This window comes from Manacus vitellinus, unplaced genomic scaffold (assembly GCF_001715985.3).
Source record: "Manacus vitellinus isolate BGI_N305 unplaced genomic scaffold, ASM171598v3 scaffold_9_pilon, whole genome shotgun sequence".
NCBI lineage: Eukaryota > Metazoa > Chordata > Aves > Passeriformes > Pipridae > Manacus > Manacus vitellinus.
The window spans coordinates 18,275,559-18,302,126 of NW_021940917.1; the positions used below are offsets into that span (position 1 = coordinate 18,275,559).

Consider the following 26,568-nt stretch of genomic DNA (forward strand, 5'->3'; position numbering starts at 1 on the left):
TCTGGGATGCTCTCACATCAGAATGTTTTAATTTTACCATGTCTTTGTCAGGACCACGTTACAGTTTGTGTTTCTAACCAAGAAACACGAAGATTGTTTCAAGTTAGTACGTGGCTGTTTTGTCTCCAGATATTGAGAAATTAATTGGGACCAAATTGTGATTTGTCTTCTAAGTTTGCCCAGACCAGCCCTTCTTTGCTGACACTGGGGTGGCTCTTCGTGCTTTACAGCTCAGCCAGCTGGAGCTTTCCACCTGTGGAGCAGAGGTGCAGAGCTCATCATCATCGCAGTGCATAGGGAGAAATACTGTTGCTTATCAGAGTCTGCATTCCCCCTGAGTTTACATTCGTCTCTCTGAGGGGGATGTGGTGCAGCACAGAGCTTTGTGGTTTCACTTTGTTAAAAGACATTGTGACCTTTGAAAGTGTTGTACTTACTTAAAAACACTTCCCGTGAGCATTGTGTCGTGACCACTGAGTGCGCTGGAAGTTTGTAGCGTTCTCTTACTCTGGATTCAGATTGCTTTAAGCACAGGCTCAGGTCTCATCTCTGCTGAAAACCCTCCCAGTTCTGCCACTAATGGCAAGTTCAGGCCTTCTTGCAGTTCAGGCCTGACTCATTCAAAATGTTAACGTTGCTATGTCCTTGTTTTACAGCTGGAAGGAGTTATTTGAGGAGCTATATGGTGGTCCATCAGTGGCTTCAGAGCCTGGGACCTTAAATGAAGAAAGAGCAGAAAAATTGGGACATGACTCGAATTTTGATGGAATGGATGGAAATACTTCAGCGGGATTTATGAATAGATGTTAATTGGGGATTACACCAGAATGATGGAATTTTAGAGGTGATGTCACAGTAAGGGTTTTCAAAAAGACAGTTGCATAAACTGTGGTTACCAATCTTTACCTCATCATGTATATTTGCTTAAAACTTGCCTTTTGGGGTGCTTTGTTAGTTTTGTGAACTTTCAGGAATTAAATTATCTAAAGAAAGCACACTTGGCTACCTTCAACTGGTAACTGAAGTTGTGTATCAAGGGAGTATATTATTTAGAGAAGGAAATTACTATTATGACACATCAAGTTCTTCTAAATGTAGGGGGCTTACAAGCTAAAATCCACTTCAGGTAGATTTCTTGCAAGACCACAGTTAAATTTATATAGGGCATGTCCTATTTAACTCCGTTTGGAACAAATATTACTTTAAATACAGCTTGCTGTACTCCGCTTACTGAAAAGACCATTTAATTCCTAGGCTCTAGGATGGTGGTTAAGTAGTGGATTGCTGTTAAAATGGGGGAATGAATGCTGCTAAGCATATATTCCAAGCAAATCTACTAGGATATGTAAACACACACACACACGTGTGTGTGCAGGTATGTGGCAATACCGGGTTGCTTGTGTTCATGGTAGCAGCTTGGCATTGCTAAGCCTGTAAAGAGAAGAAGAAATGCCAACACAAGAACAGGCATGCTGATATACAGATCAGCAGGCAGAAGAGCTCACAGAGCCTTTTATTCTCCGTGGAAGAATACCAAATGCATATTTTCCCTTTTTTAACATCAGAACAAAGCTTTGAAAAATGAAATTTCTCTGGGGTTTTTAGTGCAAAGAAAGGAAGATTTGAGAGAGAAAGAAAAAAATGTTACAATGTGTGTACTTCAGAGATTAAAGAAACAACACGAGAGAGAGAAGTGGGCCTGGTTAATTATTGCTTTTAAAAACTTTTAAAACCTGTAAAAGATTTCTAAGCCCATTATGCTGTGTGGATATTTACTTTTCTATAAGCTAACCATGAAGACAGTGTAAATCCCTAAAATGCTATGCAACCAATCAATGCTTGGGAGGGAGGAGAGGTTATTCAAGTGGCCGTGGTAAAGCAGTGTGGACTAAACTGCCTGCTGGAAGGCTAGAAATGTAGTTTGTGTGGTCTTGCCCCTAAAGCAGTAAAACATGTGTGTGTCTCAGGTCAGTGAGATTCAGCTGCTCTTTTTAATTGAGGAGTAGAATGCCAACATTTCCATTATTAAAGGAGATTAATGTTCCTACACAGGGAAGATTAAGGAAGAGGAAGTTTACACCTTTTCATACACACACACCTAGATTAAAATCTGGCAAAAACCTGACTGAGCCGTGAAGACAGATGTGTGTTTAGCTGATTTAGTGGTTAAAGAACTGAAGGTTATGGGGTTTTCTGCAGGCTGCAGCACTTAATGGTTTTTTCCATATAGCAAAGACATTTTCTCTGATTTCTAAAAGTATTTGTTGGAATATAAGGTTGGATTTTGGTGTTTAGTTGATTTTTTTTGTCTGTTTTGGTTGGAGTTTCTTGTTTATTTTAGGTTCTTTTGAGTGTGTTTCAGGAATAATATTCTGAACTGCAGCAAAAACCAACTGCCAGAGTATTTTTCTTGGTGCTTGCCTGGGATCCTGCTGATTGCCAAGATACTCTTGGATGTTTAGTAGTAGTTTTTATGGGCAAAAAATTTATTCTAGCTAGGTTTTAAAATGGATGATGCTACTTCTTGGTTACATGTACATTATTTTTTTTTTTTACTTTACTTACTTGATATTCACTGTGAACACCTTTTCTATATCTAACTAGATTATGAAACAAGAGTTCCTGAAGTGATCAATATTCATTGTTATGAATCAATCTGCCATAACATTTTACAAATGTGAGGGCATTTTGATCATCCATTGAAGACAGTAAAATTATTCTCCTTGTGTGCTGCTGGTAACATGTTTCATATCAACAAAATTATGTTCTGCAATATCTTTGTCTCTTTCTCACTGTCTGTGAGCTTGACACCAGTGTAAACACTGTTTACTGTGTTTAGTCAGAGAAAACACAAGAGCTTACATCAGCCTGTTCTATCTCTATATAATAGGAAAAGTGACCCAATACCCTACAGTACCTTACATTACATAACAACTTACGTAATTTAGTGTTCAGGAATTAGTCAGCTCACATCATTCTCCAGCGAAAATGAAAGAAAAGATATAAAGGGAATGAGAGGACTTTTGTTTTGTTGTGCTTGTAATTTTTGTCTAATAAAGGATGCTCTGATACACAACTCAAAACCCTATTTTACCATATGGTCGTTTGCTGATCACTAAAATGTAAATCAAGTGGTTGACTCTTACAAGGACCCACTTTTGAAAATAAGTAAATCTCCCAGTTGCCGGGTCTACAAGCTCCATCTGGGTTCAGAGAGTCAAGCCGAATCTTTTTCCCACACTGGTACAGTAAGTTTTCCATGAACAATCCCTCTGCTTCAGCTCACTGGAATTTAGTAAATAATTTGGTCATGCCCAAGAAGGAATAGAATTCAACTTGGGCTCTTAGCAGTGTTGGCTCTGCAGGCATTGCAGGGCTGAGTATTACTGACAATTTACTTGTTATGACCAAACATAGCAGACACTTTATGTTTTTAATGCCTAAGACAAGAAATGCTGTCGGATGCACTGTCTGTGGTACGGATCGTGCTGTTACTGTTCCCCAGATAGGCAGCCACATCTAAGTTTTACACTGTGGTTTCTGCAAGTTTATGTGGTTTAGTTTGTTAAGCAAAAATGAACTGTGACTATACAATCTGTGAACACAGAAGGAGTGGTCTGAAAATGAAGCCTGCAGGGAAGGCTGTTGGGAAGGGCAGAAACATTTGGGTTTCTCAGGGTTTTTTTCTTAGCCAAAACAGAATCGACCAGGTTGGAGACCTCTGAGATCAACAAGTCCAACCTTTGACCTAACACCACCTTGTCACCCAGACCATGGCACTGAGTGCCACATCCAGTCTCTTCTTAAATACTTTCAGTAGTGGGGACTCCACCACGTCCCTGGGCAGCCCATTGTAATTCCCAATCACTCTCTCTGTAAAGAACTTCTTCCTAATGTCCAACCTAAACCTCCCTTGGCACAGCTTAAGACTTTGATGTAGCTCTACAGATAGTTTAGGACAAAGAAAGATTAGCAAATAGCCAAAAGCTTCAAGTGGCAGGATTTCCTAAGAGTACTCTGTTGTCTTCTAGATGTGCAGCCTTTGTGATCCTTTATCCAGGTGACTTGTAAACTGGTTGTTCTATCCAGTAAGAAAAACCAGCAGCACTTGGGTAAAGTTCCTCAAAATTCTCAAAAATATTTGTAATGTGCTATTTCCAGACGTGTCAGGGGAGAGGTTAAAGAGGTTCTGAGTAGCTCTCTGTAGGTAACCTTACAGGCACCACTGGTGTTTTACCAGTTCCATGGTAGACAACTCAGAATACGCCTGAAAAGTGAGACTTTTCCTGTTGGTGCAATTCTTCTTGCCCTGAAGTATTTTGATGTAGTATACAGCTCTCCACAGTGTAGAGCTTTGCCTCAGTTGAGAAGCAAGTGTCAATGTTTGCTCATGGCAGCAGCTGCAGGTGGCTCCTCTAATGCCTCTGTCTATGGATATTGTCAGAACTTCAGGGGAGCCTGGTGAAATAGTGAACCAAGGTTGAGACACAGAAAACATGCAGGATATCTGAGAAGAAAATTAACTTGTGGCAGATTTTGTGCCTTGATCGTGGAAGCAAGTGTCTGGGTGGTATAGCCTGATGACAGCATGGCATAGGGAACTCTTAAATAATCTCATATGACCAACATTTGGCAGTTATCATGCAGTGGTTCAGAATTAATTTTTTTTTTTATTAGCATGAGCTGCCATAGTCTACTGAAGACCTGTGTGTTAGTAAAGAGTACCTGACACTTGGATTATGAAACACACAGTGGGGGGTGGTGGTAATATTTTAGTTTAGTTGTTGGTGTTTTTCTTTAATTTAGGAGCAACATATATCCTCCTACAACAATTGCTATTCAATTCTGTGTTCACAGCTCTAGTTGTTGGGAAAATGGAGTTGTGTCCTGTCTTTTTAGGTATCAAATGATTCCATCTGCTGAAGAATAAAGGAAATACATTTACTATAAAAAATCTACACTTATTATTATGCAACTGGTTTAGAAATTCCCAGCCTGTGGCTCTTTAGAAAACCTGATTTTGCTCTGCATGTTTATTCCCCTTTCTGCTCTTCATTCTGACCTTAACTGCCAGTGGCTGTAAATCTGTAGCCAAAAGCTGATGTTGGTTGGCTGTATCTTGGTTTTGGTAGAAGCTGACTGCCCCTGTGGAGCTGGGAAGCAGTTGCCCTGAAGATGCCAGTAATGCATGACCCTGGAGGAGTCTGAGAGATCTCCATGGTGCTCAGTGTTGCAATGCTAAATCTTCCTGTTTAGCTGACAAAGAAACATGCTCTCCTATTCTTCCTGTCATAAGAAGCTCTGGCATATGGCTTTATTCTGGCAAGACCAGTAGATCTGACACACTAAGAAAGCCACTATGTTTCCCAGGTTTCTACAGTGAATCCAACTTCAGAATTGCCAGCAGTAGGCTGAGGGAATAGTATGAAATGGTATTAAAAAGTATGCAAGTAGAAGACATGGTAAGTCAATAATAGAAAATCTGCTTTTTTCAGGAATAAATTTATCATAGATAACTTGGTGCAGAAAACCTGCAAGACAGTGAGGGATAAGTTTGCAACAGCAATGGACTAGTAAGTAGAAAGGTTTCTCTGAAAGGTTCAAGCAGCCAACACTGCCTCTATAAATGAATTTGTGACGTGTTGTTGATCCTACCCATGACTCTAGCAGTAAAGTATGAGTAGTGAATATATCTGAGACTTTGTCCTCTACAAAATTTCTGTGTCTTTATAGTGCAGATAGTGGAACAGTAAGGAGCTGTTGCTGCTACTGCTCCTGAATACTTCTTTTCAACAACACTGGATTTAGAGTAGAAGAATTTGACAAATAAATTAGGAGTATGGAGCACTTTCTGACTTGATGAAATTAAAATAGTTAGTGATGGTTTACGCTCAAGACCTGTGGAATTGTGGCATGCCTCAGCAAGAATATTCAAAAGTGCCTGGACATGTTTGGAACTGGTGTTTTCCTTTCGAGGGGACACTGGACAAGGCAGTAAGGATTCCTTTGTTTTGCCAAGGAAAGCAGAACACTCCTTAAAAGGGCTTCCTTTTTATGTTCCTTGTAATGAAATAGGTAGGCTTACAGTGCTTGACTAGTTTTCCCTCACAATGGCCTTTTTCTTTATTGTCTGTCTTTTGAACCTGCAGATTTGCAATGGCACATCTTGTTGCTCTTCCTTTGCTGCTGTGCTTCCGTTTGAACTTGTTAATTAGCTCCTGATCAACTTCCCTTCTGACTTTGGGGTTTGTTTGCCACACTTCAGGCATAGGCTTTTGTGTTGCTGCTTGGTGTCAGATACTATTCTGAATATGTCAAAAGCTGAGCAGAGAGCTAGTTTAAGTCTAAGTACAGCTGTTGATGAGAACATTCCTGAAGAGTTGCTGGTGAACTACTCTTCCAGAGATGCTTCTGTCCATTCTAAGTGTGGGCTTGGCATGTAAGCATCCCTAAGCATCTATTTGGCCATCTGTTGCTGAATTGTTCTGGCTGGTTGTTGTGTTGTCTTGTTGTAATTTCATGTGTAGTACCATCATTTCCACGTCCATTAGTGGGATCACCTTTCAGATGTGTGACTTTTTTTCATAGCATGGGAAGAACGTGGGAGGCTGTTCCTGCTTCCCTTGCGTAGGTTCTGACTCCTTTTTGCCTTGATGTTTTAGGAGCAAGCGAAGACAGACTGTCAGATTATGATGTATTTTGGGATGCACTTTTCCCAGTGACTTACCTAAAATGAACCAGATGAACAGATTTCCAACACTAACAGTCAGATCTGGGAGCTTTGCACAAGTCTTCGGAGGAGCAAGACGTGGGATGGCACAGAAGGAAATCTGTGATTCCATGCTTATGAATGCTTCTCCCCTACTGCAGAACAGGGTATCTGATGCCATGTGACAGCACTCACGTGTGCTGAGGAGGTAACTTGGTCAGGATGCCTTTGGAGCAGAGAGGACAACCCAGAGATAATGCTGAGTTTACTCAGGTGACAAATAACTTCATCAAGGAAATGCCAGTGGGAAGAGCACCAGAAAGGTCAGCAGTCAGGAGTGTGTCTCACAGACTGACACACAAAACTAATGGGATTTCTTCCCTTAAAAAAGAGAAAATATCTTCATTCAGAGTCATTTTGATAAAACTGCACTGAGAAGTAAATAGTACAGTAGAAAACCAGGCGAGTATTTACTTATTTCATTGCATATGTATATAAACAAACAAGAAACTGCTGCTATCTGGGCAAACTGATGCCAGGTTTCTAGGATGAATACTCACGGAGGTATTTAAAAGCTGACAAATTCACTGTGTGTGTGTGTGTGTGTGTTTGTTGACTCTTGAGGATATTGCTATTAAATGTTGTGGCTTTGTTTTTGCCTGCAGCGAAAGTACTAGGGATTCCACTAATTTCCTACTGCTGACAAATACCAGTGCCATAACTTGTGAAGATCCACTGTCTCCCACTAAGGGATTACTGTGAGTTGTGTACAGGGGTTTTCTGAAAATCCGAGGTGTGCCCTGATTTATTGTAGGAGTTAAAGGGGAATGGCAGCATTCAGGCACAATTTAGAGCTATTACCTTCAGTGCAGTGGGTGTTTTAACTATCTGGTCCAGAGACAGTGTTAGACTTACTAAGTGATTGGTTTTGTGTGGTGAGTGTGACTGAGGATCCTGTATCCACAGTGGCTGTTACCTCTTCAGAGGAAATATTTCACTATATTTTGTGTTCTTTTACTTCTCTGCAGTGGAGTTTGGTATGTGCATATCCTTCTGGTTTAGAAGATTGTACAGAGTGTACATAGAAGTACAGAAGGCTTGTATGTGATGTACCTTCTGCAACATGTGTGCTTCCACCTAGGTGCAAGTGTGTGCAGACACCTGCATGCACAGTACATAACAAACTTGTTTATATTAGTCAGCTAGCTCTAGGAAATCTTATTAGAGGATTTGCAAGTGTGAAAGGTGATTTCTCAACAAAGCAATTTCAATACACGGTGTATTCAAGGACACCCAAAGCTTTTGTTTTGTGTTGAGGCTGGGGAGTAAAGAGACATTCATTTGGCTGAGCAGGAGGGGCTACATGCAATCCTGACACTCTGGAGAGCTACAGCTCTCCTCTCTCTGGAGAGCTACAGCTGTCATTGTGCTGGATGATCTTTCATCCAGCATTATTTCTTGTGTTCTTGTTGGGAAAGATCAGTGAGGGAAAGGAAGGAAAACTCAACGTGACGCAATATCGACGCTTGGGGATTTAATTTTTATCAGAAGCTATCAGAAGTTTCCAGACAGTTTGTGTTGTGGTGTGTCTTTACAGCATCTGTTTAACCGCTGCTTTATGTCGTTATGGCTTCGATTACTGGGGAGAATATACAGGAAAGTCAATTCCAGCCCACTCTGCTTTCTTCATCACCATCTGAAGTTAGAGGCTTGGAAAGCAATCTGGGTGACAGGACACCTCTGGGTACCATCTAGTGCAATGCACTTGCTCAAGGCAGAACCAGCTAGGCTTGGTTTTTGCAGGGCCATGCCCATTTGTGTTCTGGGGATCTCAAAGAATGGACTTCTCGGTCCAGTGTTGGACCACCTACATAACTATTTATTGTATTTATTTGTTTAATCAGTATTTATCTATGTTGTTGCTTCAGGTTGTGGATTCTCAGGCTGTCACTGTGCAACTTCAAGTCTGTCTGTCTTCTGTACCCTCCTATTAGATAGTGGAAAACTATTAAGACCACAAGCAGATGTCTCTTCTCTTCTTAAGGGGAAATAAACCCACTGTTTCAGTCTCTCTATGCCCTGTACAGCAGAATTCTTGTCCTTTATCTGTGTCACAGGTCTGGTTCACTCCAAAGGAGCAGTGATTAACTTTGTTTCCAGCTGTGTGGGCTGGTAATAAGCACTTGATCCAAGCAACAGCTAACCTATTGGAAGTTATTCAGGTAGGCAACTGTAAGGAAAGAATTAATACATTAATGTTAAAGTCTGATCTTTGCTGAGATACTACAGCCAATATCACAGACAAGGAGACCAACAAAGACCTAAAAAGGCTGGAGAGGGATAGTAGAAAACCAGTATTATTATCTTAGATGTTTTGAGGGTTTTTAATTTATGTTTTATTTTTTAAATTATGTTAGAGACATTAATCATCGAAAGTAATTAAAATAAAATTATTAGAAAGATAAGTAAGAATTATTTTTGTGGGACAAAATGGCAGCCAAGTTGAAAGTTCTAAATGTCATCTTAAAATTGTACTGATGTGTATTTTTAAAAGGAGTACTTAGAAGTTATAACAAGGAGTGAATTCAGATTTACTGTGTTACTTAAAGTTGGTTTAAGCATCTGGAATGGAACAAATTCCCTTTGATGCGTGAGCTAAACACATTTCTTAAAAGACCTATTGTGTTTCAGAGTCATTTGACCTCTCTGGCAATTTTTTCCTGTTTATTTAGAAAACATAGGCTACAATTGCTAATTTTGTCATATGATGACTAACATCATCATAATACAACAGAATATTGTGTAAACAAATCAAAAAGCTTATACTTCAAAAGATTGAAGAAGGTGCTGAATTTTGTAAAAGCAGAGGAGCTGTTTGAGATAATATGCAACCCAGTTTGATGTATTAATTTATGAAATAGATTAATTTGATGGGAAGTTGAACATAAAATCAGTCTGCAAGATTTGATAAAGTCAGCTTTGCTGCCGTGTTAGTTTCTTTTTCCTTTGTTTTTTTTCTCTATATGAGTGGAACTGCTAATTGTTTTGCCAAGGAGTTCAGAAAGCAATCAGATTTCGTAATTCTTTTTACTTCCACTCCAGTCAGCCAGTTCATTCCAAGTGATTTTGCCACAAAAGCTAAATCCAGCGACCATTTGATAATCAGTTTATTAGATGCTAGTTGTAACAGCTTGCATTATTTAAAAGTTTAGATCTTTTCAGTCCTGGATCTCCATTTCCTAACTCCTTTAGCTAGAGAAGTCATGAGACATCCTGAATTTTTGGAAAGTTGATGAAAGCTCAGTGTGCTGGACGCCTGCTGCTTGTCACTGTTGCTTAAGAGCTGGCGTGAAAACCTGTACTGGTTTCCTCCTGCTTCTGTTCTGAGGAAGCCTCAGTTTGTAAGCTCCTTAATCAGACAGGAGTCTCCGGGCAATCTGCTCGAAACTGCCCGTGTAGGAGACTGAGAAAATGTGATGTTAAGGGCAGCAGCTTTGGTGTTTTGCAGTTGATGAAGATCACAGCCATGGTCAGAACATCATTGTGCCGGGCTTAGATACTACATCTTACTGCTTTAGAACAAATCTGTCACTGAAACGTGGCTGTTTGGAGGGAGTGAGTGGCCAGCATTTCAATTTACCTTGCATATTATCTTAGCCATGCTTTTCTCTGTGCAGTAAACCTTCTGACGTGAAGCATTTGAAACTTACAGGTCTAGTCCTTCATCCTTGCTTATTCAGGGAGGATGTGGGCTCCTGCAGTTCAAATGGTCATTGTCACTTTATGGTTCAAAAAATGGAATTAAATGTTCGAAACTTTAAGCATATGCTAGTGCTTTCTGGAATTTTAACATTGCTCTGTATGGTGCCTCTTCAATTTCGTCAGCTTCTCTACAAACTGCAGGCACTATACAAAAGCTGGACTTTGCAGTGTAAGTTCACAGATTTTAAAAAGCTGAAAAAAAATTGAAAATACAGTATTTGGGGAAACGTTTGGGGAGAGTGCAGCCTTTTCTTCTTCAAAAATATCACACTGGCTTTATGCTGATATTACAAATCCAGCCATTGGTTTCACAGTGTTAGCTTGCTACCTGATGGTCTAGTTGCTCGAGATGGGAGTGCATTAGCATTCCTGATTTATACACATACATGGTTTTTTGTTTTTAACATGAACCTGTAGGGAGGAAAGTGTGGAGAAATGCATCTTAAATGCACAACGCACAAAAACAAATACAAGGGACACCATTGCTCCTACAGCCCCCTCATGCAGGGTTTGGTGAAAGACCCTACAGCCTTTTTGGGCAATTTTGATGGGTCACTTTTGGGCACCCAGACACATCACTCAGACCACAGCTTGCTATGAGAGACAAACAGCCATCCTGTGCACATGAGACTATTTTGGAAGCAGAACAGCATGTGTGTGGGAGGACAGAAAGCCACCCTCTGCAGGGTGATGTGATACTTCCTATTCTGAGCAAGTCCCTAGCCCTTCCTTTGTGTTAGTCTGTGGAGGATCAGCTGGGTGCCACAGCACAGGGACTCTTTTGCTGCTGGTATTCTTGCAGAGCAGATATAAAAAGTAAGAAAGATCACAGAAGGAAAATAAAGCAAAGGATGTTTTCTCTCTTTCAGTTTCTCCTCTAACCATCCAAATCCCCCATCTTGAAATGATTGACTATCTTGACTTTGATTAAATCCTTTCCTTGGATTTCTGTCTTAGCTTTTTTTTTTTCTGTCTTTGGCTTTCACTGCCTTTGAAGTTTCAGCTGAGTTCTTGAAAACAAAGCTAGCAAACAGCTCCTTTTCAACAGAGACTGGTATCACTGAAACATTTAGTAGATCACTTTGTCCTCAGGGAAGAGTTATGAAACACCTATCTCAACGGGTGACAAAGAACCTGGAGAGTAAATCTGCACGTTAAAAGAGTTTGCTTTTCCATTGGGTAATGCTGAAATTAACACTAGAATAAAAAGCAGCAGAAATTCTCAAAAAAAAAAGGTTGCTGTTTGAGGTTTTTTTCTGAAAAGTCGAACACAATAGGTGTGAGCCTCCATATAAATCTGATAGTTCCTATTTAATTTTAAAAAATCCATATCATATCCAAATTATCTCTGTCTTTCACACCCATATAGTGTGAAAACAAAATATGGTGAAAACAAATGTATCATGCAGATACAGTGGAAAACCAGGAGTATATTCCTTTTTTGCATATTCCCTGTCTACCCTAAGAATGGCAGTTGTGGTGGCTTTACTGGGATTTATTTTCTTTTAGGAGGGCTTGGGATTTGAATTGGTTTAGTATGGAAAGATGTAAAAGTGCTAGATCTCCTAGTGTAACAAAGGATTAGATGATGTTGTTAAATATTTTATTATGTTCAAATTACTATAGTGTTACTTAAAAGTCGAGCTTGTGGAGAAGTATCAGAGAGTGAATTTCTTCTTATTGTATTTGATGCCATTGTAACAACTGAGATAGCAGTGACTGACTGGGCAGACTGAACAACTGACCCTTATGTTGTGGAGATAAGTTTAAAAGCTGCGTAACTTTCTAGTGCTTACGAGTGCACAGTCACCTTTCTGCTTTCAAAAGAGGAAACTTTTTGGAGGCAGTAAATGTTAAGTGATCATCCTCTGACCACAGAAACTCATTCTGCAAAGCAGCTCTTTATAGTGTCCAGATTGAGCGTTCAGTTCTCTGTTCCCAGTGGGGAGTTAGCAAGTAAATTTATTAATTCTTGAATGAGGCTTCAGAGAGAAATTAAATGTTCCTTAGTTATCTTTTGCCAACAGAGATAAACCTGTTTTATGACAGTATTCTTTTAAGAAAAGGGGAAAACTATTTTTTGGCTTAGCTAGGTTACTGGGTCTGCAAGCCAACAGTAAGCATTGCTGATTCCATGAAGGCCATCCTAGCAGGTGATGCTCCTGCCATAACCCACTCTAATGTGGAATATTAAGAATATCTTGCTCTACACAGTCTCCACTCCTTTTAGATTTTTTTTTCTTTTCGATAGTCTGAAATTAGAGAAAAGACTGATACAAGGCTGCAAAATTAATCTTGGGAAGCTGATGCATCTACTCTGCATCAGTTGAGGTGCCAGAGCATGGCACATAATGTTGTTTTTTCTTGTGTATGTATCAAGTCAAAATAGTATGTCATGAAAAATAATAGAAAGTGTCATGCAGAATAAGGAGAAATGATGACAAATTTGGGCCAAAGTTCCTCTTATACAGATAATTAGAATGAGAGACAAGACAAACTTGGTCAAAATAAGGAAGGTGCATCACTTGCTGTTTTATATCTGGATCACTTCATGTTGACTTGGATCTGGTTGGAAGCACTTTGAACAAAATTAGACTAAATAGAACATATCAGCATGCTATTTCCTTTCTAATATATTTTACTGTGCCCTTACAGTTTTTGGAACACAGATAAATATGACAGGACTGAAAAAAATGCCTTGAAATGCATTATATACTGATATAATTTACGTAATACATAAATATGTTGCATAGAATGTATTTTTACTGCATACAAACCGGGACAAAACTACATCTATAAAATGTCATTAAAAATTACACATAAAGTTTGGATAACTGCTACAAGGTTGGCAGCAGGAAAGTTATCCTTTCCTTGTGGTGTGTTGATGATATTAATAAGTAACAGTTAAAGTTCTACTCCATAGAAGCACAACTGTGTCTGTGTTAGTTTTAGAGAGGAGTGATTAAAACAGAGATTTGCTACTTGTGACTTAAATACCAAATTTTGTCATTCTAAATGTGAGGTGCAGAGATCCAGCCTGCCACCGGTGTGTTGCTCACGTGGATGCTGAGGGCGGCAGGTATTCTGTTGCCTGGTTTCTTACAGTTTACTGAGATCCTAAGGTATAAAAACCCGGGACAACATGCACCTGGATAAAGAGCTGGAAAAAAAGAGTTGGCAGGTTTTCTTGTTTGCAAAGCGGAGATAAATTAAATGGGCAGGTGATAGGAGAAAAATGCCATATGTATGAATTTTAATAAGGAAGTATTGCTTTCAGAAACTCTGTGTTCACAACGTGGTAATAACTTATCATCCCCTCTCAATTTCTTGAGTTTCCCCCATGGATCTCTTTATGCTTGGAGTGCATATTCTTCATCTACACTTGCAATACCACTTTCATGTGAGGGCTGACTGGGGCTGAGATGGAGCCTTCTGCAGGTAAAATGCACTCAGGCTGTTGTGTTGCAGGATCCTTTGCAGTGCTGTGTGTCACACTCGGATTTATAACACGTTTCTACCAGCTATTTTATAAAAAGTCTGGTGTAGATTTAGCAGAACATGCTCTTCTGCCAGCTAAACAGATTTCTTTGCTTTTGACTGCCAATGCCTGTGGGTTGGCACTTGACTTTGGAGTACCTTTGTATGATATTCTGTTTGGCTTGATTTGCAACTTCAAGTTTTAACATCTTCCAGAAAAGTAATTATCAGCCTCCTAGGATCTAAGTGACATCACTTAAATAGTTTTTTGATGTGTTTGAGACTGTGATTTTACTCTGCATGTCTTGTCTTTTTCTTTTTTTTTCTGAGAGGGCCTCTCATCAAGAGCAGAGAGAGATGCATAGCTGTGCAAAGGGGAAAAAATTCCAAAACTTGTGTTGTTTGTATGTGTATATATACAGGCAGAGAACTTGTGTAGTTCAGAACTGTTACCATCACCTGTGAAGTGGCTTGAGCTAGAGAAGCACAGCCCAACCACTGGGCAAAATTTGGAGATAATGACAAAAGATCACTTCTTCCCTGAAAGCCAAAAGTAGAGGGGAATAAAAATTAAAAAATTAAATTTTACCTACCTCTGGACCCACCAGTGACAATTGTTTGTTTAAAGAAACAAATTACAGTTTTGAATTTTTTGCCATAAGTAGTCCTTTGAACTACGAAAAACAGTGTTTCAGTAAAATGTTTGTGCCTTTGCTGAAGGGCAGGATCAATACATGGTGTAATTATATTTACTTTTTAGGCAAAGGCTTAAAATGGTTTATAGTTTCAAGACACTTATGGGGTTAAAATAAATTGTGTGATGCAACTGTTGGTGGCTGTCTAAATTCTGATCTGGCACTTTGAAGGAAGTAGTGGGTGCAAAGCATCACTTGCAGGTTAAAAATAGAAATGATCAATTTTTACTTCATTTCTGTGGGAACCTAAATCTGATCCCGTTTCGTTGCATTTAGTATATGTTCAAAGCACAGCTCCTCAGATTGCTTCCATTCCTTTCAGACATTTAACACACAAACCTGCATCTCTTCTTCTGTTTAAAGATTTGTTCTACTTTTCGTGGTGTAAATATTACCTGGTACGTGCTTTGCAATCCAGGTTCTGCAGTTCTTTGTCATTAAATGATAATGACAAACTGAGTAAAGTCATTAAATGATAATAGTTCATATACCCCTTCCAGGATCCTTTTACTGGTCTTTCCATCTTGTCTCTGTTGTGCTCCTTGCCCCCTTTGTAAAGGGGTAAATGCCTTGAGACAAGGCAAAGAGGAAAAAAAAATTCATGTACTTCAATATAAATTTTAAACCTTTCTGCCCATTGATGCTAAATGGTTCAGTAACTTGATCCAAACTGACAAGAAAGATAACAGATAAGTTAGCTAACCATAATATGAACTTCCTTCTATTTCCCCCCTGCTAAGAAAAAAAATCCACAAGGAACACAGATACAGGACACATGGTCTCACTGCAGTCAGACTGACAGAGCTGAGGCATACATTTGTTCTGTCAGAAATGTATTGAAAACAAACCTCTACATGATACAAATGTTCAGGGGGGGAGGGTGTATGTTAAAGTTCTTTGCACTAGCATCACAAGCACTAGTTTTTTTTATAGATTACCTTTATGGTGAGATCTCATTATTTACTCATTACTGAGTTAGTGGCTAATTATTTATGGTATGATACCAAGTGGAGTTTAGGACGTGGGTGAAGGTTAGCAGGATTAAATTTTGCTAGGCTCTGTCAGTATTTTATTTTTTTGTTTTAACACAGAGTATTTTATAAGTCTTCCCCTCCTGAAAGTCACCGTGATTCTCTCAGCTGGTCAGCCACAGCTGCTGGTGGCTCTGCAGAAGACAGTGGCCAGTTCCCAAGAACAGTATTTTTAACTCCCAGAACACAACCTAAATCAGTCCTCCACCACAACAAATCAATCACACAGGCAGATTCGTGACTTATGGAGAGACACAAACGATAGACAGAGGGCAATGAGCATAATTGTACATTTAATTTCTTCCTAAGTAGGAGACGAACTGCTTCTCAGCCTCTTTCAAATTAAATTTGCTACAGAATCCATCTTGTGTGTTAATTCTTACTGTTAATAGAGCAGTGGTATTGCATGTATTCCTACAGGTACAGGAACTCAGAAAATACAACTTCACAACAAAATCCTGGCAAAACTTATGTTTATGGTGTCCTCTGTAAAAGCTCTGTAACCTTTCTGGGTACCTTCCCATACTGCTTTCCTCTGTGTTACATTCCTCACAAAGGGATGACTTTTTACAGTGTTTCCCATGTCCCTTTAAGCATCCTAATTGGTCAGTTTGGTTTTGGCTGAGTCTCTAGAAATGGCACACCCTGGTAGGAGAGCAGAACGCTTGGTGTTGGGGAACCATGACATGTATTAGATGTCTTTTGTCATCTGCTCCAGACTGGCTCACCTGGTTCACTGGGCTCAATGTCTGTTAGCAATGGGAGGGCATCAGTTAATCTTCTAGGTCGGCTTCATCAAAAAAAAAAAGTCTAATTTGTACGCCCCAAGATTAGTATGAAATTAAAATTGAATTGTGGCAAGTGGGGACTGGTGAAGTTGTTTCAAAAGCATTCTCATGATCCAAGCTAAAACAGTAATGTAAATGCAAACTGGGTGCTCAAAACGGATAAAAAAAAAAAAAAACCAACCAAAAACAAACCCCAAACTACTTTTTATTTGCTTTCAGAGTGAACTACTTTGTGGTTTTAATACAACAGAGCACTTAAATGCTGTTCCATTGCTTCATGGGGCTCGCATCAGTGGGCACATGCTGGGGTGTAACAGACTGATGGCCTCTGATAAGGAACTCACTTGAAATAAGAAACATGGTTTTATGACAGTGCAGTTTAACTACTGGTTACTGGTTGACTAGTTGATAATTAGTGGAGAATCATTTACAGTGATTCACAAGATCCAGCACTCTGAGCCTGTTACTGGTATGCCAGTGACCTTAACAACAAGGAGGAAAACAGGTCAAGTTGCCCGAAGAAAGAGTTTGATTGTTTGCAAAACGCAAAAACAAGAAAAAGAAATTGAAAATCCTTGGGTTTGTCTGCATTTTCTCTGCATCAAGACCCTGCATTTCAAAACTTTACTAAAACGAAGAAATCATGGATGTATTGTTTAGATATATAAATTTCACTGTTAATTTTTTGAAAAGGAGAGGGACGTCTACCACAGACCTGAAACTATTTTAAGTGTTTCTGTTGCAACTCTCTAGATCTTCTTTCTGTGTCAGTGGCACAGCATATGACAGTAGGAGATTGTGTAAATACAGCAGTGTGAGCTCCAAATAGTCTCATACCTGGTAGAGATGCTCCTGAACATGTCAGATGAGCAGTCATTGCAGTTAGCTATTTCTGTGGGAGAATTTTATGTGTCCCTCCTCATCCCAGCTTATATATATGATGCAATAAGGTGCTGAAACCTACTGAAATCTGGTTTTGTAATAGAGAAAAGGTGCAGGACAGGACTAAATGTGTTTTGTACTTGCTGGCTAAACCCCATGATGTATTCTCATAGTTGTGGGCTCTGATTCATAAAGATTTAATCTGTAGCTGTGTTTCAATAGCAGCTAGCCCACTCATGAGACATGTACCTTCGAGTCTTGTGTCTGTGTGGTCTTACAGTCTCACTGCAGATTAGAAATGGAGATCTGTAAGAATGAGACCGAATGGACTTAAAGATGATGGGAAGATTTTACCTGAGCTCAAGTAGTTTCTTAGATGTTACACTCTATTTTGTACAGCATGCCTAACACTTGAGATATTGATACTGTGCTTCATGGATATTTTATTTTTTCCAAGCACAGGCATTTTTCAGGTTATGGGCACGTGGTGATTACACACTGCATGGATTGCTCTGTGTCAACTCCCTGGCTCTGGCCTAAGAAAGGAGGATAGGGTTTTCTTGTCTTGTTCCTTTAGATGCAATGCTTAGCTGGAGGCAGGTAACCAAAGCAGGTTTAATTAGAGGAAGCCTTTACTGCCTCTAATTTTTTTATATGCTTGTTATTATATTAATAAAAAGCAAAGCTGTGCTTCTGAGAAATCAGAAGCAGAGGTTAAGCAATTCTTGTCTTACAGTACAGGAGTCTGAAGAGTCCCTTGATCTGACATTTTGCCCTACTACCCCAGTGTACCCCTTCAGGTCACACTCTAGAATGCAGACTGAAAGTTGTCATGTGTATAGGGGTTTCAGAGTTCAGTAAAGATATGCAACTAACCCTTATCAAAGTCAAGGAACTATTCTGAACATCACTATGAAGTATGTTACAAATAGTGGCATAAGTGCCCATGGCATGCAAATCAGAAATTCTGTAAGTTAATGGTTTCATGGACTATTCTAATGCTCTTTGTTCTTTGATTGTTGTTTTGAATGACTAAACCTCAAATTTAATCTGTCCTACCATGACTTAGATACAAATATAGGCAGAAGTTATTGCATGAAACATCACAAATACTGGTTAATAAATGGCAGAATTTAGTAAGGTTATTTACAAATGTTTTGTTGGCCTAAATGTTAGGAGTGCTATCAGTGCTTGTCTAACATCTGCTTTACATCCTCCAAGTAAAAACAAAGGACAGCGTTACAGCAGTGTAATTGGTTAACGTCAGAATTTGGTCCCTGCTTTTTGACTCTATGGAAGTATGTTACAGTATATGCAATATCCTATAGAGGGTTAACTTCTGCATTTATTGACACACACTGGTTTTGCCTTTGCAATGAATCTCAGCTGGATACTTTCCTTACCTTCCTTTCAGAAAAGGCGACGACGGATTGATCGGAGCATGATTGGGGAACCAACAAACTTCGTTCACACAGCTCACGTAGGATCAGGAGATCTATTCAGTGGGATGAATTCAGTAAGTGTGAGCAGATGAACATAATTTGATATTAAGCAGAACATAGGAGCAGTATATGTATATTGTTGCTGAAGAAATGAGTCTTTCCGCTATAATGTGTGTGAAACAACCTGCTAGCGTTTTAATTCCAAGTCCCAAACAGTTGCATTCAAGAATATGGAATATAATTTTTTTAATTCCTGTATTTATTGACAGTGCATTTTAGATGCTGTATAAATTGTGCAGAATACTCTCTAAATTAAAAATTTATTCTGACGTCATGCGTGAACCAAAATAGAGGTGCATTTGAAAATATGCTGGAGTATTACATGGGAAACTTTGTGTCTTACAGCTGACCACATTTACTACCTTAAATGCTTTAAGCTGTTTTAAATATAGTTCATGTAAAACTCTAGCTTACATTGGTTTGTAGTGCAAACACATTTTTTGTGTGTGTGTGTGTTCTTGTTGAGGTTTTTCTACATTCTGTAGCCTTCTTTGCAGTGTGAATTATTTCCAGAGGAAGCAATGTCACAGGTGAGGTTTTGTGGCTTCCTGTAGGTGATAGGAACAAGAAATATTTTCTTCCTCTCTGAAAGTGAAAATCAGAGGCTAAGATGATGATTATGGAAATAGAGTTATCTTACACAGCTTCAAATTTCTGTTCAATGTCAATCTGTTTTTAAGGTCAAATATATATAGAAAAGGGTTGTATGTAGATAATGGTGACAAACACGTCTTGACTTTAATAATCCTTTTTAAAGGAAAACATGTTTGGAGATGAAAAATACTTGTTGACAAAAGAGAAGAAAAATCTCTGTCAGAAGTATCAGAATAGAGAGCAGAGCTGTAAAGAGAAGGGTGTTATTGCAGGCAAGTGAGGTAATTTGTAGTTTCAACTAGTTTAAATTGATCTTACTGAGACTGGACAAAAACTTTTGTAACTCAGCATATAATGGGGAAGGGGCAAAGCTAGAAAATTTGACATAACAAACAATACACTACATTTTCCCTGAAACAACATAGTGGACTGAAAGTGATTTGTCCTAAACATCTGTGAGCAAGTTAAATGCCAAACAGCTTCAACTTGATAGAATTTAGGTACAGCTAATTACTTATTTATTCCAATGTATCACATTAACATTTAAAGCATTTCAAATTGAAATAATAAAGTGATAATAAACTGAGCAGTTTTCTTTTTTTTTTTTTCTTAAGCATGACTTTTGCTTTTAAAATATTTGTTGTCTTTCCTGGGGGAACCTCCTTCACTCTCACAGCTGAGCTGCCTGGTGAAGTTTGTGGCACTTGCCCGAAGCTTTGTTTTTTCACCTCACACTTTCCCCCTGCTTGTCACCTTTGCCTGACATTTCAATTTATCTCCAGATAGTACGTAATTATTGTTGTCTCTCTGCATAGACTTTTTCATTTCGAATGCTCATAACTTGCTCTTTCTCTCACTTTTTTTTCATTTGGATAACATGGTGCATCAGGGGACAGAGGGATTTTTTCTGATCCCAGATAGAAAGTATCTGTATGAAAAAATTAGCGGTTTTTTTCCCCCCTCTCTTGCTCCAGAAACTCAAATCTCTACTTTTTCACACTGCCTATTTTCTGCCTCTGCTGTGGTGGTCTCCATGTTCATTCTTTGCAGTGTAATTTCCAAGACTGCAGTGTTAACCTCCACATATTTTTCTGCTGCATAGTTTTCACTTGTAGCATAGAGATTATGCTCCTTCGGGAGTCTCTCTTCTAAATACCCTAGGAAAATACCTGCAATTTAATTACAATTTCCCATATAAGTTCACTTCTTCATCCACTTTCTGTCTGCTCTGTGGCTTTTTTCATCAGCGTTATTCTTCATTACATATCCTTATGATTTTGCATGAGTAGTTTTCTGACTACTGAGTTATTTGGCTGTTCTGTTTGCTCTCTCTGTAGAGTGCCTCATTCCTTTGTCAAAGGTACACTTAAACAGCAGGAGCCCCCTGTGCACTGGTTCTTTTTCATTCCCATCCCTTTCTTCCCTGTTTTAGTTTCATACTCTGTGGTGAAATCTCCTGCTTTCTTCTTCTGCTTCATGTTCTTCAGTCTAGTCTTTGATTTAATGTATTTTTGTGTAGTTTTCAATTGTTTTCTTTCTCAAGGTCCTTCTGTGCTATTTCCTACTTCTAAAAGGGTGGGAAAGAAAAGGAAAGAAGGAAATTAATGACACACATAAGCAACACAACAGTTTGTATGATCTTTAATTGGTGCAATTCTCTCTCCCTTCCAAATCCTTATCCCATCTAAATTAAACATAAGAGAAAAGAGCCTTGCTGTTATGTATCATCAAAGAAAGGCAATGACATCTTTGGGAAAGAATAAAAAATTAGTTTGATTTCAGCTCAAATTGCCTCAAAAGGAGGGTTCTTGAGGAAGAATACCACCCTATATGCCTGCTTCTGCAGTTAGACCTGCTTTTTGTTCAGAGTTTTTAACGCTGTATGTCTCCTGCAAAGATTTTCATATACAAAATAGCCACGGAACTGTTAATGCAGTCAAATTTAATTTCTTGCATTCTCTGCTCCAAGTGCAACAACCTCTGCATTTTAGACTGATAGTTCCTTACCCACTAACACAAGCATTTATGTGTGTGACTCAGGAACCAGGGAAATTATTCTAACCTTTGGAAGAAGTACTCATAAAAATTTACGCTTTAGCCTTGCAATTTGTGTTGATTTGCTGCTCTCAGAAATTTTAAAGTCCTGTAGGCAAGTTGTCGGGCTGAAAGGTGATGTGGCCTGGAGGCTTTCCTGGTTCTTTTTCACTGGAGGCAGGGTTCATTGAGATGAAATTAGCAAACATCCTGAAGTCACTCTTTTGAATGCATTTACATGTAGATTAACCACTTTCTGAGGAAAAAAAGAAACTATTAAAGTCAAACTCCTTTGTTTCAATGGACAACAGAGGATGCTTGGTGAAGAAGAGCAGCTTGGTGAAATGTGAAAGTTATTAAACACATCCCCATCCCTGAGTGTGATTGCAGTTCTCCACACTTCCTTATGGAATTTGTGGTCTCTGATGTCAGATGCACTAGAGTGTTGGCTCTGGGTATTGGCTTTTCCCTGAAGAAAATTGGGATGGTAATATTGCTTTGCTGCTGATGTACTGCTTGTTTTAGCAAAAGGCCAAGGTAGAAGATGGTTTTGCATTGCACTGCTTAAATACATGAAAACACAACCTTTTGCATAGCATTGCAATATGCCATGCTGTTGAAGATAAAGATCAAAAAAAACAGGCTCTTTCATCACACAGGTTTGAAAAACTGTGTGGAAGAGAGTTCTGCAGATTCATTTTATGTCTGCTTGTGTTTTGCTGTGCTGTGGGAAAAAAAAAAAAAAAGATGTACTTCTTTTGTCTTTGTAGACAGGGAAAATATTGTGCAAGCTACTTGGAAATATTTCTCCTGTGCTGTTTTAATACAGCTTTCCAGTGATGATTTTAGGTCTCTGCTAAGGAGCATACATGAAATAATTGCAAGTGGTGCCCTGCAGGCGTGGCCTTGCATGAATGCTGTGTTCTGCTCATTGTGTGGTTGTTATGTGTGCTCTGGGGTGCAGAGAGAAAAAGGCCAAACCTTTAAGGTTCTAGTTGTCTGCCTGCAGGCACTTGGACATGATTGTTTTGTCTCATGCAACACAAGCAGGAAAGAACTATGGATTCCCTTTTTTTTTTGTTGATAGAGGCAGTGCAAGTCATAGTGGGATATGCATGTCCTGGGGTCATGAAGGGCATGTCTTTATGTATTTATTTGCACCCGGCAAAAATACTCTCAAATAAGCTATTTTCAGGGAAGTTCAGATTGACTATGATTTGAATAATAAATGCCCTTCCATTTAAAGGAACAGTAGCAATCAATGAAAGCATTGTGTGCTGTTACATAAATAGATAAATCAAAAACATTCCACAAACAAAAAGGTCCTTTTTGATTTAGAAAGTCCTGTTTTTATCCCTATTTCAATAATCTGAAATTAGCTGTACAGTGCAGATACTATCCAGATATTTGAAAGTTGTCTATTATATTTTTAACATAATGGTGTTAACTTCTCTGGTTTATCATACTTGCCAAAGAACATTTTCCATATAACAAGATGAATTATAGTTTGCGAGGTGGAGTCAGTGCCAGTAAGATATTTGAATTTTTTTATATTTATTTTTTTTGATTCATCAAGTGGGACAGTGAAAGCCTGAATCAGCCACTTTTCTTTGGGAGAGAGGAAAAACTTCTGCCTCAGCCCCAGTTCTTCCATCTCTCCTGCTGAGCTATGTGCAGATGTTAGAATTCCAGCAAGCCTTTGCTGCACATACCTTCATGCAAAAGTAATGTAGCTGTACTGTTAAAGGAGCACTTGAAAACTAAACCTACAAGAAGAAACAAAATTGGAAGCAAGAAGATGCCACAGCTCACTGTCTTTCTTCTTTCCTCTGCTCCCCTTTTCCATTCTGTCTCCAGGTCAGCTCAATTCAGAACCAAATGCAATCCAAGGGAGGCTATGGAGGTGGCATGTCTGCAAATGTTCAGATGCAGCTTGTAGATACGAAGGCAGGATAACCTTGGGGATACTTTTCCAGTAAGTATTGCACTCTGGTTTTTAGGCACTGATAGAGTAGTAGGAAAAACAATCATGCGACTCCATAATTAGCTGCCTATAAAAAGCTGTGTCTTTATGATGACCAATTTTAAAATCCATTTCTGAGTAAAAAATTTAATAGTGTGTAAATGTGCTAATTTCTTTACACAATGAACAAGAGATTGTTCTGACTCTATCAGTCTGTCCTTAAGCCTGTTTTAACCAAAAATGATATTGCAGACTAATCTTTGCAAGTGAAGTTGGTTGTAAAACAAATCATCTCAGAAGTATGCTAGTATATGATTAGGGATTTTGCAATGGTTCCATAAAATGTGTGGTGCTAAATCAATGAATAGCAAGAGTTACAGTTGGAAAATTGTTACTCAGAATGCTCAAAACTCGGTTTAATAACGTGTTTTCTGTCTTTCAGGTTTATGTGAATTCCTGTGTCTTCTTTCCTGTGTCCTCTCTTTTGCCTTGGTGACTGCTTTCTGTGCTCATGACAAGAGAAGTGATGGCTCATTGTTCACCCTTTGTGATTAGTCCAGTGAAAAGTTGCTGTTTTGCTCTGATGATGCCATTTATCAGATTGGTCCAACTGTGCCTTTCAGTGGCATGCGCGCATTGGCCTCTACCAGTATCATGGATGTAGAGCTGTTTAGGATTGGTTTTCACTTTTTTGTTTGTTTTAAGGCAAATTAAAGCACCAACCTTAGCTTTCCTCATTCCTCACAGATACTAATGCACAACGTCGTGTTGCTTTATAGTGTTTTAATCTTTTTCCCTCCACTCGAGTAATTTAGAAAAGAATGAGTTTCCATTAATGTCTTCAATCATCTGATGTTCACACCCATTTTTGAAAGGTCTGGGACCTTGCAAGCACAAGTAATTATTTTGTACAAAATCAACAGAGTAGATGACCGCATGCTTTGTGAGGTTGCTTTGTATGGTGGCCTGCTTGGTGCTAAAAGAGAAAAAAAAAAAATTGCTTACTGCAGATGTGAAAAATTTTGCTGTGGCACCAAGCCATGCCTGTTTCTGAAAAAGGACTTGTAACTTAGCTGCTTCAGAGTTATGTCTTTATTTTAGTTTTCACACAACTGGCCTTGAAATAATAAAGAGAGAACTTGCATTCATGAGGCATTTGTTGTAAATGTTCGGTATATTTATTTTGAAAGAGCTGACCTTGAGACTGTAAACCAGTGTAGTACCGTATCTAAGTGTTGTGGGATTGCTTTAGTCTATTTAAAAAGAAGAGCAACATGTTTGGCTGCTTCTTTTTCTTTCTTACAGTTCTTCTTAATTTTAAGCTGTACGGTCATTTCCAGTAGCAGCATGTCAGACTGCCTGCAATATTAGCTGAAAAGTTTAGTGGACCTTTCTAAGTAGTTGGCAGTTTCTGTGTACTGAATATTTAGGGGCCATGGAAGTTGCTAAGAGCAACATACTAATCTGGCAGAACAGGTGCCAATGAAAACAACACACAGGGTGACTTTTTATTAAGTCAGTGAATTGCCTTTTGCTCAGGTTCCGAAGCACGTTTCTTTTATATGTTGTGAAACTGCATTTTAATACTGCACTGTTTTCGGATTATCTCTGTGAATGGTCCCTTTTTTTGCTCCTTGTTGGTGGTTTGAGAGGCATCAAAGATTTGAGTCCTGGTTACATGAAATTTTTATGTTAAAAAAACCCCCAAAACATCCCATCAAATAAGGCATTACTGAGCTCAATCAGATCCATTTTTATATGCAAACATGCATGCAGATTGTTGTCATAAATGATTTTTTTATTCTATTTCCATCATTTCCCTGATTTCACGTTGCAACAGCTGTCTGGTTGATTTAAACACTTCTGAACCTACCTAATCTCCTCTCTCTGTTCACAAACAACACATAAAATACGTGGGCCATGGAGGTAGTTTGCCTTCCCTAAGTTGTATTTCAGTGGTAGATGTCACTTATCTGGTTGAATAGTTCAAATTAGGTTGGATAGTGTTCACTGATAAAGGTACTGACTCCTGATGACAGAAGATCGAGATGTTCAGTTGTCTGGCTGCATAAACACATGGCAGTGCAGTGATGTATTTTTTTTTTAGGGGTTAATATTTCCAATGCCACTTTATCAATGACTCTTAATTATACTACAAAATTATTACAAAATTATTTGATCTTTGTTACTGGTAATAGCAGCTTAAATTTGCTTGCCAAACCTATCTTGCACTTGCCAAAATGTTTTCAGCTCAAAAGCCAGGAAAAAGAATTGACATATTTTTATAACAGACATACTTTTTTTGTACATTGTGTTCATTCTTGAATAAAGTCAGTTCAGTGTTGGCTTGTAGATATTAAAAGGAAAGTATTGACTTTGATTCAATAAATGTTTTCTTTCAGTTGGTGGACTACCTTTTTTCTTTTACATAAAGTACATTTCCTTTAGAAAAACACTTGCATCTTACAGATAAATTAATGTTAAAAATTCTCTGAGGAGTAGGGTATTATTGTCAATAATTCCAGGCTTGAGTCTTTTTCATGTCACTTGACCATTTTGCTACCAAGTGGATTAAGCCATAATTTTATCAGCAGTATTGTTGGATTGATTTAGCATGTATCCCGAGGAAGGAGAAGTTTTTTAAAAAATACATTGGAAATCTTTCCTTTTGAGTGGAACTCATGTGTGTGTCACTTTCCTGATTGTGATGCAGATTACTGTGGTGATCAGTAGAAGACTTCATTGTCACCATAATATGCTCATCTGCATTAAAAATACCTACAAGGCACAGTATTGTCTACTCTGTATTTGGCTCAATTGATTTTTATATTTGACACTCTCAAAGTCAATTCCTGAAGCGATAATTTACTGCATGAAATTTCATTCTAAATTGTTTTAAAAACAGATAATGAATTGTTCAGCTCATGCCAAGTTCATTAAATTGCCAGTTGAAATAAAAAGCCTAAATGGGAAGCAGGTTCCTAAAGGGAAATAGAGATAAAGCCATGAGATATCGATCATCTAGAGAGTTCTTTCCTTTAGCTGTTGAGGTTATAGAAACTTAGGACTGTCTACAAAGATGTGTCTGAACTGGGTACTAACCTACAGTAAATGCTGGGAGTTTATGGCCA

General features: G+C 38.6%; 1 protein-coding gene across 3 annotated transcripts in view; it reads left to right on the forward strand.

Moving 5' to 3' along the window:
- The window catches only part of CDC42SE2 (CDC42 small effector 2), an 80,838-nt gene extending 54,993 nt beyond the window's left edge, over positions 1-25,845 (forward strand). For all 3 annotated transcript variants that reach the window (XM_018086148.1, XM_018086149.1, XM_008925973.3), the window contains 3 exons: positions 18,759-18,860; positions 23,332-23,449; positions 23,880-25,845. In XM_018086148.1, coding sequence (XP_017941637.1) covers positions 18,759-18,860; positions 23,332-23,430 — 201 coding nt within the window. In that variant the 3' untranslated portion in view covers positions 23,431-23,449; positions 23,880-25,845. The remainder of the gene's footprint in view (positions 1-18,758; positions 18,861-23,331; positions 23,450-23,879) is intronic.
- Positions 25,846-26,568: the final 723 nt, after the last annotated feature.